This window comes from Gavia stellata, chromosome 16, assembly GCF_030936135.1.
Source record: "Gavia stellata isolate bGavSte3 chromosome 16, bGavSte3.hap2, whole genome shotgun sequence".
NCBI classification, from domain to species: domain Eukaryota; kingdom Metazoa; phylum Chordata; class Aves; order Gaviiformes; family Gaviidae; genus Gavia; species Gavia stellata.
Window position 1 is genome coordinate 17,782,843 of NC_082609.1, and position 20,828 is coordinate 17,803,670.

General features: G+C 35.6%; 1 protein-coding gene across 1 annotated transcript in view; it reads left to right on the forward strand.

Moving 5' to 3' along the window:
* Positions 1–20,828, forward strand: part of DOCK2 (dedicator of cytokinesis 2) — a 205,649-nt gene that overhangs the window by 36,495 nt on the left and 148,326 nt on the right. Inside the window, exons 21-26 of the mRNA XM_059825590.1 lie at positions 123–212; positions 463–563; positions 3,438–3,572; positions 7,091–7,199; positions 15,112–15,182; positions 15,848–15,954. Coding sequence (XP_059681573.1) covers positions 123–212; positions 463–563; positions 3,438–3,572; positions 7,091–7,199; positions 15,112–15,182; positions 15,848–15,954 — 613 coding nt within the window. The remainder of the gene's footprint in view (positions 1–122; positions 213–462; positions 564–3,437; positions 3,573–7,090; positions 7,200–15,111; positions 15,183–15,847; positions 15,955–20,828) is intronic.

Sequence of the window (20,828 nt, forward strand, 5' to 3'; positions counted from 1 at the left end):
TGTTTCAGTGAAGGCCTTTAAAATTCTAAATTGAGAGAAATGAAGTCTACTATCTGAAAACTGACTTGTGAGATTTTCAGGTTGAATTGGTTGCCAATTTGTCATTTCATGTTGTTGTATAGTTTCTCCAAGATACACTGGATGCCCTGTTTAACATCATGATGGAACATTCCCACAGTAATGAGTATGACATCCTTGTCTTTGATGCACTGGTAAGAATCAGCACCAAAGGATTTTATTTGTCAAAGTAAAGAACGCTATAATTTTGAATGAGCTATCAAGTTGTTTATTTTAGGGAATTAGTCTTAAAATCTCTACAGAACAGATGGAATATTACTATTTGACTGAAAAGCAAATGTCTTTAAATACTCTTAAATAGTGGATTATCAAAAAATATTTTAGAAGACTAATATTAAAAATGTGACTTCATGAAAAATGCTAATTATGTCCATGTCTGTTTAGATATATATCATAGGACTCATTGCAGACCGTAAGTTTCAACATTTTAACGCTGTTTTGGAAGCGTATATCCAACAGCATTTTAGTGCAACATTAGCATACAAGTAAGTTTGTTTTTTCTTCTTCTTTCTTTTTTCCTAAACCGCCACCATCACATTGAAGAAAGTAAATCCTGTTTGTGACTTTTCTGATGTAATTAACAATTACTGTTGTTTTGATGTTGCTGCTTGCTTATCTGGAAACAAACCTGCCTGTGAGAGACATGTATGATTATAAGTAGAGTTAATTGACAAGTAGTCATTGATTTGGGGTTAAATGATTCTTTGGCATCCATTTTCTCTTGCCTGGATTTTGCTGTGTCTGAGCACTTCACCTGAATCCTTGTCAAATTTATCAAAAGATACTTTGCCGTAAAGCCTCTCCCTTTACATTCCTGGCTTTAACCGGAAATACCTTAAATGAGGACTTGGGGATGTCCTTAACCCATTCACACAGGTTTCCACATATTCTTTTACAACAAACAAACTCATGGGGGAAACTCTGAAGTCTTTGTGTGCAGTTCACAGTCTGATGTTCCACCAGGAGAGTTTCAGTGCAGTGAACTGGAATTTCAGTATTTGTTACGTGGTCTGCTGTGAACTGGAGTCTTAGTATTTGTTACATGGTCATGCCAGTGGTCAGGTGGACAGACTTTTGGTGATTTGGGGTTTATTTTTTCATTTTTTTAATTCTTGGAGCTTCCAGATAATGCCCAGATGGGAAGACATGGATTCATAGAAGAGAATAAAAAAATGTGGAGACATGTTACACAATAAATTTAATACTGGGTTCATCCTTTATTTAAAAAAGGTTTTTGCAGATTATGGTAGGATAAAATCACTTTGAATTATGAAGAAAGATAACATCTTCAGTTAGGGCTGATCTTGGGGAAGTGCTGTAACAGGTTAGATGTATTTTTTTCATCTACCTGAAGTCTTGTTTTGGCAGCTTAATGGGGTGGCAGATGGAAGCGGAACTTTAATTTGGGTTATGAATAATAAATGGAAGACCTTAGCTGAAGGTTTGGAATAGTTGAGGATATCTTGTTGTGTCCTGTGCTGAATTTGCATCAGTTCCAACTCACCAGGAAATGTCATGCAGGTCACAGAATCACGGAATCACTAAGGTTGGAAAAGACCTGTAAGATCATCAAGTCCAACCTAAAAAAACAAACAAACAAACAAACAAAACAAACAAAAAAAACCCACCAAAAAACACACAACACACCAAAAACCAACCCACCCAACACCACAGGTCATGCATTAGAACATGAGTTTGCTAGAATTGAAAGGCAGTAGTGCACGATCAATCCTTTCTCACATTCTAGGAAAGTTGAAGTTAGCATTACTGGGCTCAGAAAGCTCAAGCGCAAGCTATGTGCTCTTCTTCAATCCTACTTCACTCCATATGTAATAAGCACATGTAATTTAATGCTTTATATTATTGTGAAAGAAGAGAAGGTTGGGTATGGAACCTCTCAGGACAGCCTTATTTGCTTAAAATATTCCTAAGTCTTATGTGACTGGGAGTTTCTGATGATTTAATCAAAGTGGCAGGGGCAAAATAATGTTTATGATTGTTTCCCAAATCATGAGTTTTCTTGGCATCATTGGTTCCATGCACACCATGGAAGATGTACTCTGTTTCAGGAATCATTTATGAAATAAACCAATAGCTGTATGTGGCCTAACTCATAGTTAGGAAGGAGATACTGTGTCCCAGACATATTATGGCCATATTATGATAGGGTATTTTGGTGAAACTGTTAGGTATTTATTCAGTTTCTATTTACTCATCCATTTGTACCTAGCTTTTATAGAGTTCTGTGGGGACTTGACATTGACAATTGAGGGACCTTGAGTGGACTGCCCCTGCATACAAGTTGAATAAATTTTGTTCCAACTCAGTGCAAAGCTGTGAATTCAGAGAAGCTGTAAAAAGGAGTAAATGGAAACACACAATGGATGTCGTGTCCAGAAGGCTGAGAGGCTGAAAGCCTGATATTTTGGTCCTGAAATGTGAGTTAGGCTACTGCAGTGGGGCTGAGGATGTGTCTGTTAGTTACAGAGATAGAGGTATACACAAACACACATATATATATCTGTATAGATATATTCTGTGCAGTAACGAGCAGTTCTTGAAGCTATTATTTGCATGCAGGTATGTTCCAAATATCATAGTGATCACTTACTAGTGTTTCATCAGTCCAGTTAGTGAACTGTTCAGTTTCATCAACATGCAAGTGCTAGTTTGGTTTTTATTGTTTTGTTTTGGTTGGGGGACAGTTTGTTTAGGGTAGGGGACAGTAGGTTTCCATTTTTGTAGCGACATAAGGGAAAAAAAAAACCCAACCCCTCCCTTATTTTAGTTCTTCTTATGGCTACATTAAGATCAAGATTGCATCACTAATATTAGTTCAATTGTTTAAAATGAAACTATAACTCTCAATTAAGGGACTTATTTTTAGATGAGCTTTTGCACTTTTTTAGGAGGTTGCGTGTTTAGCAAAAAATTGCCTTTAGATACAAAGCAAGGAAGTGTTTAAATAAAATAAATACTTAGTTACACTTCCTGTGTACCAGAATATTGTACTATTTGTGTGCAGTTACTTTTGAGCGTGTAGTGGTGCTTAATCACTGCTTAATGTAGGTAGGCAGAAGTAACATTTTGTGTTACCTTGTGCATGTATATTATAAACTTATGTAAAAGTGCTTCCAGGATTTGAGATTTCAGATTGCTTTCTTACTTGCGCAGTTAAGAATTTGGTCTTCATTTGTTTATACTGATAGAATTTGTGCAACATAAGCACAAAAATACAGGCAGTACATTTTGTTGCGTGTGCTTGACTAAGCATAAACGTTTATTTAGAGTAGCCAAACAGGTTACAGAAGTTAATTTAAAAAGAGAAAGATTGTTTTAAAAATGTTTTTTAACTTCAGGAAATTAATGACTGTTCTGAAGACTTACTTGGATACCTCCAGCCGAGGGGAGCAATGCGAACCTATCTTAAGAACTCTGAAAGCACTGGAATATGTTTTCAAGTTCATTGTTAGATCAAGGACATTGTTTTCACAGTAAGTGCCCAGGCTATTGCCATTTAACTAGCAGTCCAATATCAGAAATAGAAGTAGATTTGAGAAACAAAAGATTGATTTCAGAACAGAACTGTATTTTTTGTTTTTACAAATAAAACATAAAAGCTGGCAACTGGCCTAAAATACAGATATTGCTGAGATATTTTTTGGAGAGGGAATCTTAAAAAAATCTGCTTTCTGATTCACAGGGTAAGTTCCAGAGATGTAATTAATAATTTAGTAATTCCTATTTAGTAATAGTAGGGTGATTTCAAAGGGTGATTATTCTTTGCTTCAGGTGGCCTGGCCTAAGACCAATGGATGGCCAAACATTGTGACAGATGGCTTGAAGCTGGATGCTTGTCCTTGAGATCATGGTGTTCAGCAGCTCAGACTGTGCATAGAACAATGTAATTTTCGGTAATAATTGTCCAACTGAATTTAGAGTTTCAGCTCTCCAGTTAAGGAATTTATAGGGAAGACTCAATGGACTAGGTATGTATAGCTCAGCCCGACAGACGAGGTGTAGCATTTAGAAGCGGCATTCAGGTTTAGGGAAAAGGGAGATGGGGAGAATGAAGGAGATGAAAGCTGGAAGGACAAAAAGTACACTACGATAACTGTGTCCCCCAGTTCCTCCCCTAGCCCTTAAGGACTCTCACCATAACCCACAGACCCCATCTGCATCCTCTGTTTCCTCTCTTCTTTTCTGCATCATCTTTTGCCATTTATCCTTAGCTGGTTTCCCTCTAATACTTGTACTGTTGTCCCTCTGCTACATGGCTGAAGGAATGCAGTAACAGAAGATATGCAGTGGTGAACTCAGGACTATGGGTAGACTGAGTGGTTGAATGTTATGTTTGTGGTTGGCAGTCAACAGAACAGAAAGGTGTTCTGCTTTATCTGTCTTTTGCTCAGTGGGAGCTCTAATACAATTTTTCTGTTATTCTACTGCCCATTTTTTCAAAAAATTGATGTAGGTTTATAGTTTTGTAAAATTAAGTATAATTGGATTAATTATGAAATTTTCGTTGAAGTAGGAGTAGATTCTGAAGTTATTTGCTGCTGGTAAATAGTCCCTTACAAATATTCCTGTCTCTAGGAACTTACTATTTATAGATGGATACAGACAAACAAGCTGAAAAGCTGTATAAGGAAGGAGATGGTGCTCATGAGAATAGACTATAGTAGTTCAAAAGCTTTGTTTTTAATTTTTTTTTAATAGGTGTCATAGCAAAAGGGGACGTTTAGAGTTTTGGGGAAGGAAGCATTGTGTAGAGGATTATGGAAGATTTGTTGTATGGATGAAGGTCAGAAGGCAGGGTTTTGCTGCAGGGAGAACTTTGGTCTCCATTTTAATCCCCAGCATTAGCTGGCAGCAAAAAGTGTACGTTGCACAGTCTGTGGTAAACTAGGTTATTGCAATATGTTGCATATTCAAGTGATTAGATATACATATCTATTCCTTTAAGTTTTCACTAGAAATGCCTTAACTGAAGGTCTGAAACTTTTATGTTCTATTGGACAATTATTGTTACAGGCAGTAGTAGCTCTTGCAAAAGGTAGCCTCTGGCAGAAATAACCGAACAGTGAACAGTATCATCTGATACTGTATATCCATCTATAGCTGTTGTGATCTAACTTTATGCAGTCAATTTCCTATTGTTAGACTGGTCATGAAAAAGAATCAAAAATGGAAAACGTGGATTAATGTATTTTCTTCCCAAAAGAAAAGTTATGATTTATAATTAAAGTATGTCACTTTCAAGGGTTGAGATTAGCCTTCTTGGAGACAAACATTTTGAATTAATAGAGCTGAGACAGATCTTTAGATCATTTTCTCATTAATTTGATGGGCTGCTTAAGAAAGTAAGATGCCTTGTTGAAAGGTAAGAGACATTACAAAGTGAAAATTGTGTAGGAAAGAGATGAATAATGACTTCTAATGTTAGACATAAAATGGGAGACTTTTTAATCTTGTTTTCAGGCAGATACATTGAAGATAACAAAGTTCTACTTGAATTTGCACTCATTGGGTCCTGTTGAAGCTATAGAAATGTAATGAAAGCAAAAATTTTTTTATTCTGGTCAGCTGAACTAAGGTTATGTCTTGCAGCTGTTTGTTCAGTGACTATGTTTTGTAGAAAGGTCATATATATTCCAAAGGTTTACATAAAACAGACTCTGAAAACATGAAATGTTTTCTTTCCTCCTTTCTTTGTCCTAGGGTTGTTTTTGGTGGTGAAACTCATGTATGCTGTTGTGATGAAGCTGTTTCCAAAGCAAATAATTAGTCATCTTTTAAAGTTTGCTTTCAGAACAAGTGATTTTAATTGAAATTTAACATAGAAAATTGTGTCTAAATGGAAGCTAGATGATGAGTCAGGAAATAGAATGATCATTCTACCTGGCTTAAATTAGTCCTGGTGTAAATTTAAGAAGCATGTTTAATACATGTTGTGTGATGCTTCTGCCTCCCTCCTTGCCCCACAGGTTTAGTCGAGAAAACTTCAAATTTCCCCTTGCTTAAAAAATAGGTTTAAGAAACTTCATTTACTTTTGCAGCAATGTTGTATGGTCAATAAAGCTGTATCAGTTCATTAGCCAAGTAACTTTAATAAACGCTTAGACTGAGACAGTCACATTGTTACAACTTATATGTACTTCATTCCCATTGAAAAATAGTTTCAAATGGCCCCCATGTGCCCCCATCTCCAGTATGTTAAAAAAAATTAAATCAGTTAACCAAAACCCAAGCTGTTAAAATACCACTTGATAATTAATAAAATTACTTTTCTATGTAAGTGTGCTTCTACTAAAACTTATTTGTTTGAAGATGCCATTTGCATCTAAGTTTTTCTGGTATGCATTTTTTATGCAGCTATCACACCTCAATAGGGATGTATCTCAAGTAGTGTGCATCATGTATGTTGTATGCACGTGTATATATATATATATATTTTTTTTTTTCCCCTCTAGATAATGTTTTGGATCTTGGGGTTCCTTTCCAATAATTAACTTAAATTTCATTGACAAGCATTGACCTAAACAGTGCAGAGGCCATGGGCCGGAATAGTGTACCCCTCAGTGTTCTCCTTTCCTCAAAGCTTCTTGCCAGTCACTGTATGAATAGCAGTTTTGATTTTTTTTCCTTGCTGTAGACAAAAGATCTTAAATTGCCTTTAGTTCTCTTAAGGACTTCAGTTTCAAGTTGAAAAGAAAAGCACATGACACTGGAATAAAGGACTTTAAAAAGAGGGATTTTTCTCTTCTGATAGAGAAGGCAGTACATTGGAGGTGCAGCATTTAGTTCAGTGTCCTATGCATATTTGCGTTCAAGCTGAAGAATTCCTACACAATACAATGAATAGCAGATATAACCCATTGGTGAAATATCTATAAGCATAATATTGGATCAACTTGTAAAATATATATTTTAAGGTAATGTTAAATCTGGTACACTTAGGACTGTGAAACTTTCTGATTCTGAAAGGATAACCCAATGCATCTCTCAACAGATTATATGAAGGCAAAGAACAAACAGAATTTGAGGAATCTATGAGGAGACTCTTTGAATCCATCAACAACCTGATGAAAAGCCAACATAAAACTGCCATTTTATTGCAGGTTAGTGTGTGCTTGGAAACAAGTTGGGTTTGCTTTTTATATTGTTTTGGCTTCTGAGCTTTTTTTTTTTTTTTTAAATTGAGGAAAAGACACTCTTAGGAAATCTATCCTTTGTGTCTCTTTTTAAATTCCCCTTTATTGAAAGACCAAGTTGTCTAATAAAGTTTAAAGCCTAGGTTGAAAAGGTCAGGAGAAAATACGTTTATATAATTTCATTAATGTAGCGAGTGAAAGAACCACAACACAGATGCTGGAATCTTTCAAGGAATCTAATGAAGCGAAGCCTCCAGTGGAAGCTGAATGTTTAATTCTTGAATTTCTTCAGATAATGCTAAACAGGGTTCTTAGTTCGAAAAGTAAACTTTATAGTATCAGGCTTTTGGAGGTACGTTATTTAAACAACTGAAAATAGCATCAAGGTTTCCCATTTATGTCAATGTTAGTTATTCTAACACTTCGGAATCTGATGTTTTAAGAAAACTAGAAAAGAAGGCGCTATTAATATCATTAATATCAAATAATTGGTATATAGTTCTGGGTTAAAATAGAAAACTATTAAGGCTTCCTATAAAGCAGAAGATTTTATTGGACAACTGCAATAGTGGTGTTTCATACATTCTTTACTATGAACTCATTGTATTTATTGGACTTGACTTTTCCTCTGGTTTTGTGTTTTGATTCCTTTTGCTATGAGTTATACTAGAAGTGGAAGCTAGTGAAAAATTCTCTGTCTTGAATAAATCCTCACGTGGCTCATCTTGAAATTTGTACTACCTGACACTGCATGAAGTGTTAACGTGTAACTGCAAAAGACCTGAACAAGTAAATGCTACTTTAATTGTATAATACCATGATTATACTAATGTTCTAAATGCATTTGAAAATCATTCAGATACCCTCTGTCATTATTTGACAATTCTGTAGAGACCTTCCTGGGAATAGTTTATACATTTGAAAGACACTGCATCAGAAGCAGGAGAAATTTTTGAAGAAGAAATAAAGTCTTTACTATAAAGTAATACTGAAAGAGATAGTTTATTTAATAATGTTTGTTTTTGTGGTACTTGTACTGTATTAATACATTAATTAACAGATAGATCTTGGAGGCTTTTATGCTCTTCAGAAGAGGCACAGCACATCACTGCATGCTTCCCTGCCTTAATCTCAAAATGTTTGTGTGGGATTGTCCATCTGTGTTTCCTCCAATGAGCAGAGTAGTTTCCTCTTGACAGTGACAAGAACTAGTTGTAGAAGACTGTTTGCTTGCTTAGCTGTTGCTGGGACACATTAATGGGTTTGCAAGTGACAATGCTGACTCTGAAATGGCTGATGGGTGTGTTTAAAAACAGGTGGTGTTGTAACACTAATGGCAGTATGACATTGGATGTACTGATGAATGTCGATTGTGCTTACTGTGATTCCCATATTTCCATATTTAATGCTAGTTCTTAATATTACACCTGTTTAGCAAAAATGTACTATATCTTTGCTGATGCTTTTAAGAAATAGCAGAACCTTGAAAATGTAACTGAACATCTCTTAGAAGGACTAAACAAAAGACGTCTATGCTAATTTTAATGAGCATGTAAACATGTTTTAAAGATAGACTAGTTATTTAACAGTTACACTTTGTTCATTACCATCTTAAACATGAATATTTCGGTTTTCTAATGAATCCTTCAGTTGTGAAAAATGGTTCCCATTTATTCATAACCATGAAGCAGTAGTGGGCTTTTAAGTATCTAAACCTGCACCAGCTACTCTTTCTTTTTAGCTGAAACATTTCATGTCAGATCTCAGATAACTTGGCTGTTGTCTCCACTACTGATAACTCATACAGATGTGTTTCTGAAAGAAACCTACTAAGAGGTTGCTTTACATCCAGTAAAGAAAAACTACTGCATTAATGTTATAACGTTCCAGTAGGAGAGGCATAGAATGAGAAATGTCCCACTGTAGTTTAGTTCCTGCTGCTGGAAATAAGATTATTTGCGGGGGGTGGGTGGGGGTGTTAAAAAAAAAAAAAAACAAAAAAAAAACAAAACACTCCATCATAAACTCCATAGGCATGTCAGTCGTAGTAGCTTTTACAATGGAAAATATGTTTTTCTGTGCCTGTTTGGAGGAAACATCTATTATGATACTTGAGACTCCTGCTTTGGTAGGTGGATATGAATTGTCTGTAACAGGCCAGAAAAAAGGAGATCATTTCTGTATTGGGTGAGGTGGGGCAGAAAGGGTAGAAATAAATTTGCAACTCTGCCTAAAACCCACACTGATTTCCCTCCCCTCAGGCCCTTTATTAAGTTTTGGGATGGCAGTGATAGATGTAGTAGTATAAAGTTAACTTTGCAGGGTAAGGGACAGGTGGTTATTCAGAGATACTACAAACACACAGGACTCCGTAGGTGTTACACCTTGCATACTTGGAGAGGGTACTGGAAAAATAGACAAATAATCAGAATATCAAAACAGCCTTAAGCCTGTCACATTTGAAAATATCACTGATATGAATTCAAGTGGAACATAGATTGGTAGGACCAGTTGAATGAGTTCAAATGGATTACACTCCGAAGATATCAGAGAAGAAAATTTTAGGAGCCCTGAAGAAAGTTAAAGTAATTGGGTTTCTCAGGATATTGAAACTTAAAATGAACTAGTTTGCAAAGCCTCGGAATGTGAATTCTTAACTCTTATTTCACCCTTGGTTGTCCAAATACGTATGAGGTTTAGCTTTAGAAGATTTAAAGAATTATTTTGAAACCTGAAATGTCTGTTGGTCTCTGCTAGTGATTTTTTTTTCTTAAACTTTGAACTCAGTATTTTAGTCAGTAGCTATTTCCCAGTCATTTTTACTGATAGCAATCATACTCGGGCTTGTGTGGAATATTAATTTAGTCAGGAAAAGATTGTTTATAAAATTACATGTCATATGAAACAGCCTAGTCAGTGCCAGAAGCACTTTATTGTTTCAATTTAACTTTATCTTCTGAGTGATATCTTACTTCCTAATCTGTTACATGCTGTATAAGTTCACAAGAAGTTAAAAATCTAGCTTTTCAATCTCTTGTTCTAAAGCTGGCTGAAGTGGATAGATGCTTTGGCTTATTTTACTGCCTGAGCTTTGAGAAGGGTAGATACCTGGTTCTGGTTTGCATTACTGTTTATATAAGCTTTGAATAGCTGAAGACTGAATTGTTAATTTATTGTTGGTAAACTGGAAATTTACATGTAAATCAATTTTTTTTTTTTTTTTACTTATGGAATTTGTAAAGTTATCTCTGTTTTTTAAAGATACAAACAGAATGCTTCTCAACTTTAGCATCACATGAACTCATTTTACTACAATTAGGTTTATAATTTCAATATCCTAACTTTGTTGATGTAAAGCATTTCCTGGTGTTTGAAAGCAAGCATATGAACTGGAGAGTGACCTGTTTTCAGGTCCTGGGATGTTACTTTGTAAAGAGATTGCTCCTTGTAGGCAAGATTGGGAATGTTATAAATTCACTAGTACAAGTATCAGTGTGGATGTGCAGGGTAAGGATTCCTCCTTTTAAGAGACTTCTCACAGATTTTTCTTCTAATTATTTAAAACAATTATTTCAGAACTTATACTGACTTACTGGTGGTGGCACTGATTTTCCTAGATAGTAGACTTAAACCTTTTTTAATTTATTTTTGCAGGGAAGATGTTACAGCTCTGTTTCATTTATCAGTTGCTTCTCTGTAGCCAACGCTGATGAATTTTTGTGGTTTTTAGAGATAGTTTTTCCTAAAGCCTGTACTTCTGAGGATAGACTTTTTTAAAACTGGAAATCTGGAAATAAATTTCCAGAACCTGCAAATAGTTTGGTCAAGGGAGAGTCTGGGGGTAAGGGGGAGTAGGGAGGTGTTAGTACCTTCTTTCCTTTCTCTTAGGTCTCAGGGAAAAACCCCATAATTTTCTGTGGATATGTTTTGTGTCTGTGTAAATCAACCTATATTTCTGGGGAATAAGATCTGATGAATTATTTTTAAATTCCAGATTATGTGTTTCTATAAGGTCATACTGTGGATGTCTGATTTGTAGTCTGTGCGTGTGCCCTTTCATTGATAAGCTTGTGCTCTCAACCTTAAATTATAAATCAAGCCCCAGCTTCTTTTCCAAAAACTGTTCTGCCCCGCAACTGACACATCACATTTGACCTAGAGATGGTATTGTCTGTTGCAAATGTCAGCTAAACCCAGCTTGCTCTTAGGCACTGATTATTTGAAAGTAGAACTCCCAATTCTATGCATGCTTTCAGAAACCTTGTGTGATGCATTCTTAAGGTCATGGAAACATAGGAATAAGAAATTGTCTGTGGCATTGGAAGTATGAAAATAATGTGATATGGAGATGCTACTTCTCTCCCCTCATTCTTTCCCACACATTTTTGACCCATCCACAGTGCTGCAGTAGATTCTAAGAACTTAAAACTGTCCAGAGATGCATAGATCGCTTATGAGCGATTAAGACTAGAAAGGTACTGACAGTGATGCTTTGATTGCAGTGTGCAATAGGGGATGGCATAGTAACTTGTTAAAGTTGCCTTGATAGCAAATAAAATTAGACTAAGAAACAGAGCACTGATGATTTCTTAGAATGTTCTTTTCATCTAATGGATACTTGAATTTCATGAACACGTATAATGTAATGTTGCAAAAGAGGGCAACTAAGAAAATAAGCTTGGTCAGGAGTAAAAGTTAAAATAAATTTAACAGTATATTGTATATGTATGAAATAATTTTCTGCAATGCTGTGGGTTTATCTGTATCCCACTTGAAAAATTAATCTCTAAGGTCTGAAGAATGCTGAACATCTTGTACTGCTTACTAGGAGACTTTTATGACTTCATTAAGGGCACTGCTCAATTGTGTCCATAGTGCATCATTTGAAGCAATTACTGCAAAAGAAACTTGGGAGTTTAAAAGAATGCAGGGGATATACTTGTTATTGTACTTGAGTTGGTACTACAGATCTGCGGAGAAATGGTAGCTATAGCCTTCCTATTTCCCTCCTCATGCAAGTGCAGAATAGGGAGTATGTGGGACGGCAGACAGCACAATAGACCAAGTGTCAGTGGAGTATTGCCTGAAATATTTTGTGGCCACTTGTGGCCCTATCCTTTATCAAACATCTTTCGCAGTAACTGTGAATTGGTGTAAAATGAAATTCAGGTGCTGCTATTGTACAGTAACTTCATATAGTAATTGTTGCGTGAAGAGCAAGGAACAACACAATGCTAAAGCAAAACTGGGTCTAGGACGAGTTTCTAGCCCACCACAGGTATCTGCATGGGTGTTTTAAATAGCCCCAGTCTTTCACAGTCTTGTGTTTTTAAAAAAAAAACCCAAACCACTTTTTTTCCCAAGCTATTTCAAGGAGCTAATAATGACTAAGATCAGTAGAAGATACAATCCTTTTGTTGAAGTGGCAACAGCTTTTAAACACTCCTTTGACCTTCCCAGGATTGTGTAAGAACGTGGGGATGAACTCTGCAGAGGTATGACTTTATCTGAAGGCATCTTAAGCCAGCATTGAGCCAGTTTGAAATACTGTATTCACCCTTGCTGCAGACTAAATTTTTTATTTTTTTCTTTCTGAATCAAGACTTAGTTATCATTTAAAAAAAAAAAAAACAGGAAAAAAAAAAGGCAAGCTGGCTACTACAGTGGAAACACGTAGAAATAAAATGATAGCTTTATGATGTTTAAAAAGGTCTAAATGAGAGCCCTAAATGACAGCCAGAGAAAGCTGTGCTCTGATTATCTTTATTCTAACCTAAATTCTCTTTAACTTAGTTTATCCCTTGTTGTAGTAGACTTCAGGGGCTAGTGGAAACATACTTCTGTTTGGGCTTTTTTAAACTCGTTTGGGTTTTGTGCTTTGCCAGTGTAAAATGGAAAGTGCGATCTTTACTGGTTTTTCACAGTACCTATAAACAAATGACATAAAGCAAGAGTTACTCCTGTTTTCAAGTTGGGCAGTAAACGCCACTATTCTGAGTGAAAACAAATTGCGCAATTTCAGGATGCATTTATTGGATAACATGTCTAATCAGTCCTGTAGCATACACCATATTACCTTGAAGAAAAGACAGTAGGTGGTCTATGTAATGCATAGTTTTGGGATTTGTTCTATTTTTTTTACTAACCTAGGATGTATCATGGGTGGAACAGGCCTGTTAGGAAAATAGAGCTACATCAGTAATAGAAGACTTCACTTACTGTAACTTAGTTTTCAGCAAAATGTTAGTAGAAATTTACACTCTGAAATTGCACAATGAAGTAAAGCTGTTATTACCTTTGTAATTCTCATAATCTGGACCAAGAAGAGGTTAGTCAAACTAAAATGTTGTAAATTGATTCTCTTCACTATGGTTGGATTTACAACAGCATGCAAACGTAATCAATATGATTATTTCTATTTTCTTCAGTTGTAAGTTCATAATGGCAGCAGAGATAAACTATAGCTTTTTGCTGAGAATTTTTGCACAATAACCAAAAATTGATGCTGTGGTCAGATTTTTAGATAGGCAAAAATGTTTTTGGCAAGAAGAAATTCTGGTTTTAATCTGAAATAAGAACAGAGAAAACAGCTAATTTGTTTTAGATAAATAACTATCCCTGGATGTTGTTTCTTTTGGCAGTCAGTGATTGCACAGCATCTTTATGCAGATTGGAACTTCAATGAAAAGGACCTACTGTAGGTGACATTGAAATAGGAAGATGGGAGGGAAGGAAGAGACTCATGTTATGCTTCAGACCTATATCAATATGGCCAGGTTCTCTTTTTTGACAAATTATGTAGTGCTTTACCAAAAATACTTTTAAAACCACAGAGCCGATTTTTGCTCGGAGTTTATTACAGCTCTCAGCCAAGAAGCATGTCATATCCTTTTGGGTATGTAAAGTATTTGAGAAATATGAGCTTGTTAGTGGGAAGATAAGTCACAGGTCATTTTGTGAATGTGAAAATACTTGCAGGCAGCTTTTTATCTGAAGCATAAGCGAAGAAATGAGTGGACAGTGGCCCAGCAAATGTTAAATAAGTTTAACATTTTTGCTTTTCATTGCGAGATTTTTCACTATGTTTGCTTTCAAAAGGTATTATAGAGGCTAAATACTTTCAACCTACAAAGGAACTTGATGACACAGAGTACTGCAAGTTAGTCTTTAAGGATGTTAGCCTTAAATGTTAGTGATGATTTTGAGCCTGAAAATTACCTGCTTAAGTATTCTTGTCTGTGTAAAAATAGTAATGTGTGTCTTTTTCTTACCCTTGTCATCTTTTAAGGTTTGGTTATTCCATCACACTGTCAAAATACATCTCAGAAATCAATAGGATAAGATAAACCATCAGATAGCTTAGCTGCAGATTGCTGGTTAGGGAGATGATGCTCCATTTAATCTATTCCAGGAAGTGTAGCTTTGGGGTGGATAGATGGCTGTTATCCTGACTTCTGCCTCCTGCATGACACATTTCTGGGATGGAATCAATACAAAGCATGATTGAAGAGCTCCTGCTTTGAGCAGTGCTTGGTTTACATATTTGCGTCATAAAGACAGTCTTAGTGGTCTACAAAGAGAATACGATCTACGAAGACGGTCTTAGCCCTTCCAGTGGTCTACAAAGAGAATATAACCCACTTGGTACTATTGTATTTAAGTTCCTCTGCATATCCTCAGCATAAGAGCCCCTGTGTGACTAGTACCTGTGGTGAAATTAATATTCAAATGTGATGTAAAATTTCAGTCTGCGGAAAGAAGTCCAGATTTGTCATTGTTTGTTTTGTGTGCATCTGTTTCAGTGGTGTGCTCTGTATTTTTTGTGTGCTATACATGTAGGTAAACATACAAAATTAACACAATCTATATATCAATACAGGTTGCTGCCTTGAAGTACATACCATCAGTTCTTCATGATGTTGAAATGGTCTTTGATGCCAAGTTACTGAGGTGAGCTGCTTTTGAACACTGAGTAGATGTATCACACGGTGTATACAACATAACGCTGCTGTAAACAAATTATTATTGCTCAGTTTAAGTCAATGAAGCTATGCCAGTTTGTACTGATCAAGACAGGGGTGCAACTCTGGGCATACATTTTTAACAGGGAGTTCTCATCTGACTTACATAATGATAGAATTTATTATGGAGGCCCAATACTTAAGCAGTAACTTGGTGAATGAAAAGAGCAAGTGGAACAATCTATCTTTTTTTTTTCCTCTTCTTTTCTCCCTGCCCCTGAATAAGCCCTATTCTAGAAAACAAAATCTGATTTTAGCAGTTTGAAATAAGTATCTATCTATATTTGTCAGACAAAGATAAATTGCTTCCACCACACACAAAAATATCTTTATTCCATTGAAAACAATGGAAAGTAATAAACATTTGTAAACACGGCCAAAATCTGGTTCATCCTCATCTTCTTTCTCTTGTAAGTTTTCTTTCTAACCTGCTACTGATCTCTTGTCAATGTTTGTGATATGGTAAATAAATCTAAGTCTTAAAAAGAAAGAAATGTTTAGGAATAGATGATCTTTTGCTCTTTCTGTCTTTCTTTATTATCACATGATGAATTCATCTGTATGGTATTTATGACACTTTTCCTTTACATGCAGCCAGCTACTATATGAATTTTACACTTGCATTCCACCAGTGAAACTACAGAAGCAGAAAGTGCAGTCCATGAAGGAAATAGTACGCAGCAACCTTTTTAAAAAACAAGGTAAATATAAAATGCCTTTAAGGCTTAAAATAAATAGGTGTGAAAATGCTGATTGACTTGTTTTGTGCTATTCGTGTTTGAAATTGAGTAAAACTAATACTGAGAGAGTGTGAATGCTAGAAGTCTGACCTCTGGAGAGGACTCACCTCTTTCTACAAGACGGCTATTGTGCAAAGTGTGATTGCTAGCCTAGAACAAGGAACAGGTGTGTCTCAGAGGAACAGTTTTGTGAGTTTTTCTTATATATAGCTCCATCCCTCTAACCATTATATCATATTTTTTCAACCCATATGTAAGCTCTGTAGTGAAATAGGAACATGAAGTGAAACCTTGTGAACACAACTTATGTTATATAAGGCCTCTGCCGGGGCAGAGAAAAAAAGGCTGATTGTGCCGTAGTATAGCTCAGCTGCAATGCAGCATCTCTGTTTATAGGAATTATGATCTTTCTTAACCTTTATCAGAGCTTAGTGTCTTTCTCCACTCTCAGAACAGGAGTGATAAGTGGTACTGAAATGCGGTCTTGTGCTTAGTTTTCCTTCATACTATAACAGAAAGGGAATTTTTGCTGAAGCAGTCTTAGCAGAGAAGTCCGGTTTTACATGGTTGACTTCCTCTTCACTGTTAAGTGTCCCATCTCCTCTCTTGTGGAGCGGATGCCTTGCTGCTCTCTCAGCATCTTACTGCTGTGTAGAAGACCTCCAGAACTTTCAAAGGCAAACGAGCTACTCAGATGGATGACCATTTTGTCAGAATTTCAGTTTCTGACAAATTATAGATAATGGTTCTAGGAACTTGACAATATGACAGTGGTAGCAAATAGTACTGAGCGTGAGTAGAGTGAGAGAGGGTTGCTCTGCTCATCTCATCCCTCTGTGTTGCCAGAAGAGTGATGCAGTTCTAACTAGCTAGGACAGATAAAAATTCAACTTTATTGTAAAACTTGTGTTGCATTCTATTGAGACAGAAATGTATATTGTAAGCTATAACACCAATTAGCTGTGTGTTGTTGTGTTTTGAGACCATTATAGATTTCCTGGACAAAATCAAGAAAATAACATAGTTGGATTTATTGTTTAGATTGAATTATACAGTGTTTTAGCCTATATTTATGTTAATGATTTCATGGTCATCAGCTGAACTCTCGATCTTACTAGAATTCAGTCAGTTGCCTTGACTGTGTTTAATACCAAGAAATGAAGTGTAAGCTATAATCTTTTTTTGTGTATGTGTGCATTAGTAATGATCTTCTGTGCAACCTGTAGGTATGTAAGAGACCAGCCTAAACACTGAGGTTATGCAGGTTTTGGTTCTTGGGTAAACCCACTGCTTTTTCTGTCTGCAGGAACAGTTAGAGACTTAAAACAGCTGGGTAATTCTAGTTCTAATAGTACTAAGGACATTGCTTACTTTAATCTGCCTTTTGCTAACTTTTATGCTTTTAGTGTGATATGCTAGTCTCCAGTCAAATACTACTTTTCTGGAAGAAAAAGTCAACTTTTTATTGTTCTGTCTCAGAATTTTAGAACACAGAGAATAAGGGAAGGCACTGCTGTGGAATAACAATGGTTCAATATTTTTTCTTTGAAGAAACTTGTCTCATTGAAATACATTTGTTATCGGTTCATATATCAGGAGTGTTGGTCAGGTCAACAGAGCTCGTATAGTAAAGAATAAAGCCCTAATAAAGGTCCAGAAGGAAAACAGTTGAGCATACAATAACCTGTGTGCTTCACAGTTCTATTGACTTGCATCTTACTCCTTTTAGTGCACATCCCACTGCTCCTTTCTTCCATATCAATGTATGCTCCAGAGGGGAAAAGAGCGGGGTTTTGGATTCCAAAGAAGCTACCATTATAGTCTGCTTAGTGTGGTTCTCCTTTCGTATACTTAACAGGCCTTTGCTTTAGCTACAGTCTGTTAATGCAAAATGTTCTGTAAAGCTTTTACTGCTTGCAGATAAATAATAGATTGCTGCTTGCTTGTAAATGCAGCTTGTCTGATGTCTTGAAATATATAGCTGGTATATCAAGCAAAATGTCTACCTCAGAATATGTTGTGAATTATAAGAAGGGTATGTGTTTGCTGTTTCTATATTTTTAAGGTAATAATGAAAAAGAAATTTTGCTAAGAGGATTTCTAATTCTGAGGAGCTTTTACAAAAACAATAAATGGTGCTTTTTGTATACTGTTGACTAGTTAATGAATGCATTTTAATTTTCACTAGACAGGTAGTTAGTGGATTCATTTAGTCTTAAATTTATAAATATAAAAAAAAAATGTCCAAAATGTCCCTGTGCCTTTTTTTGCTAATATCAAACACTTGACAGCGAAACCAAGCAGCTAAGACCATAAAGGCATCATATAATACTTAAACCATTTGCCAGCCTAGCTGCTTTACACTGGATCCTGTATGTCTGAATAGGTCATTGTGATCCAAACTTGCACTAGTCATTGACAGTTAAAGTGCATGCGTTTGATAGTATGTACAAATTAACAGCTTGTTTATATGCTTATGATGATTACATATGCAAGATCTCCCTTAAAATGTTTTTACTGTAATACTTGATATATAATTATATAATAATACTTAGATGCTTTTGTTTTAGAGGAGCCTGGGGAAACAGATTGATCTTTTTCTAATTATTAGTTTAAAATAAGAGACAGTCCTCTGAAGAAGCAGTTGCCCAATATAGAGAAATCAAGTGGAAGTAATTTTAAAATAAAGTTATAACATGCACAGTTTGTTTTAGCTTTATCATAGCATATTGTTATATAGCTTTATCATGGCATATTGTCATATAGCTTTATCAGGACTTAAGTCATGATACTGCTAACCAGAGAATATTCTTACTAACTAGAGAATATTAATTTAAAGATTTTATACTTCAATATTTTGATGAAGTGACAGAATAAAACTGCTTCTTGCTGCTGTTCTAGAGTTGAACATTTATATGTACCTGAACCTGACAAGTTCCCTTCTTTTTTTTTCTTGGGGGGCAGGGAGGGGAGCAGGTGGACCTTTTCACAATCCTCAGTGCAACCCAGTCAGGGTCAAATAGACCCTTGCAAGTATATTTTCCTTTTCATGAGACTATTCAATGACCAAGTTGTCATTCCTCTGACACTTAGTATGGCCAGCTAACAATGTTACTGTTGCCTCAGTGGTGTTACCCATGTATCTGTTAGGGCATTTAATCATAGAGTTTCCCTTTTGGGTGATGGTTTTTTTATCATATATATTTATTACATATGATTCCTTTCACCCAACCTTCCCCTACATTGCTAATGGAAGAAAATCAGCCTTGGGATAATGGCAGGGTTTTTAATATCTAAATGATATTTTATAATTATTTGCATTTATGTTTTGTTTTCATATTTCTTGGATTTAACCTTCAAGATGTAATTACCATAAGGGAAAGTCCACAACATGTTTTAAGTGCAGGCACTGAAGAATGTGAAAATACCAATACACATTTAAGTATCTCTGATATTATAGTAGAATGAAAAAGTTTCTGTACTGTGCTATTGTAATATTGTGCACAGTAAATAACAAACAAGCCCTTTTTCTTGTACAGCGCCGTGGTTTAAAATAGAAAATTCCAAAGATGCTTTTATTGCTCTACATTAAATACAATTGATTCTAAAATTAATAGGGTAGAGGACCAACTGTGTTTGCAGGGTGTAGACAATGCCTGATTCATTACTCCAAGCAATGAGGTGGAAGGTAACTTATAAGAATGAAAGCGTATGTTATCACAAATTAGGATGCAGCATGATAATTAAGGTAAGATTGCCAACAGTATCATTAACTGAAGTTCACATTTATCTAGAACAGGTAGTATTTTTTTCTGCCATGAATATGGAATATATTTAATTACATGGCTAATTACAATGAAGTCTATTAATTTGCGTGTGTTTCAGATTATCCATTTTTCCTCCAGGCTTTAGTATTTAGTCTTTTTCCATGTAGTTCATTACAGTTCCAGTTCAGTTCATTTACTTCCATTCCCAATGGTCTTGTCTTTATAATTTAATTGGATTTCTATATTGGTATTTCTTTACCTTTACCCATTAATGTTCACAGCATTTTCTAGGGAAGTAGAATTCTGAAAACATGAAAATGTGTTTCCACAAAATTAAAAAAAAAAGCCATTGAAATTTGTTTTTATTAAATAAGTGACACGTGAACCTGAAGTTGGAAGCCTTGAGGTTAAGCTGAATTTATTGGTGTGTATTCCCAGGCATTCAGAAGCTTTCACCATAGACTGTCCTGGAATAGAGTGCTTTCGTCAGATAGGATGCCTCGTTCTGTTGACTGCTACTGTAATTGGTCTTCAAAAGCCCCACAGTGCTACAGCACTTCCACAATCCTTCAAATTACATTGACAGATTTTTTTTGTTGAGGCATCGATTTCTTGTTCCCACTCTGTAACTATAATACAGCTTAGAGGGGTTATGATGGTTCACTTGTTTGAGTGGCTGAATGTAGGAAGCCTCATGCTTTCAACTGCTTGTGCACTCTCACTATAATGTTTAGGAACGCTCTTATAGGATGTGTGAGCACATGCATAGACATTTATCAAGTTCCATCTTCAGACAAATGTCCTTCTTGATCAGAGGACAAGAAATCTTCTTAAACTTCATTTTTGACACTTTCCTTTTAAATCACTCTATAATTCATTATTTAAAAATATCAGAGGGAGAGAAATGGTTGTCTTGTCCTGTGTAAGCACCCCAATGGGATTTCAAAGTCTCATTTATGATGTAAGAAACTGTCTCCTGTCATATATCTTTCCCTTTGTGTACTGAGATGTAATGGATTATTCTCTCCCTCTTGTGAAATTCTCTATTGAACCTGCCAAAGAAAAATT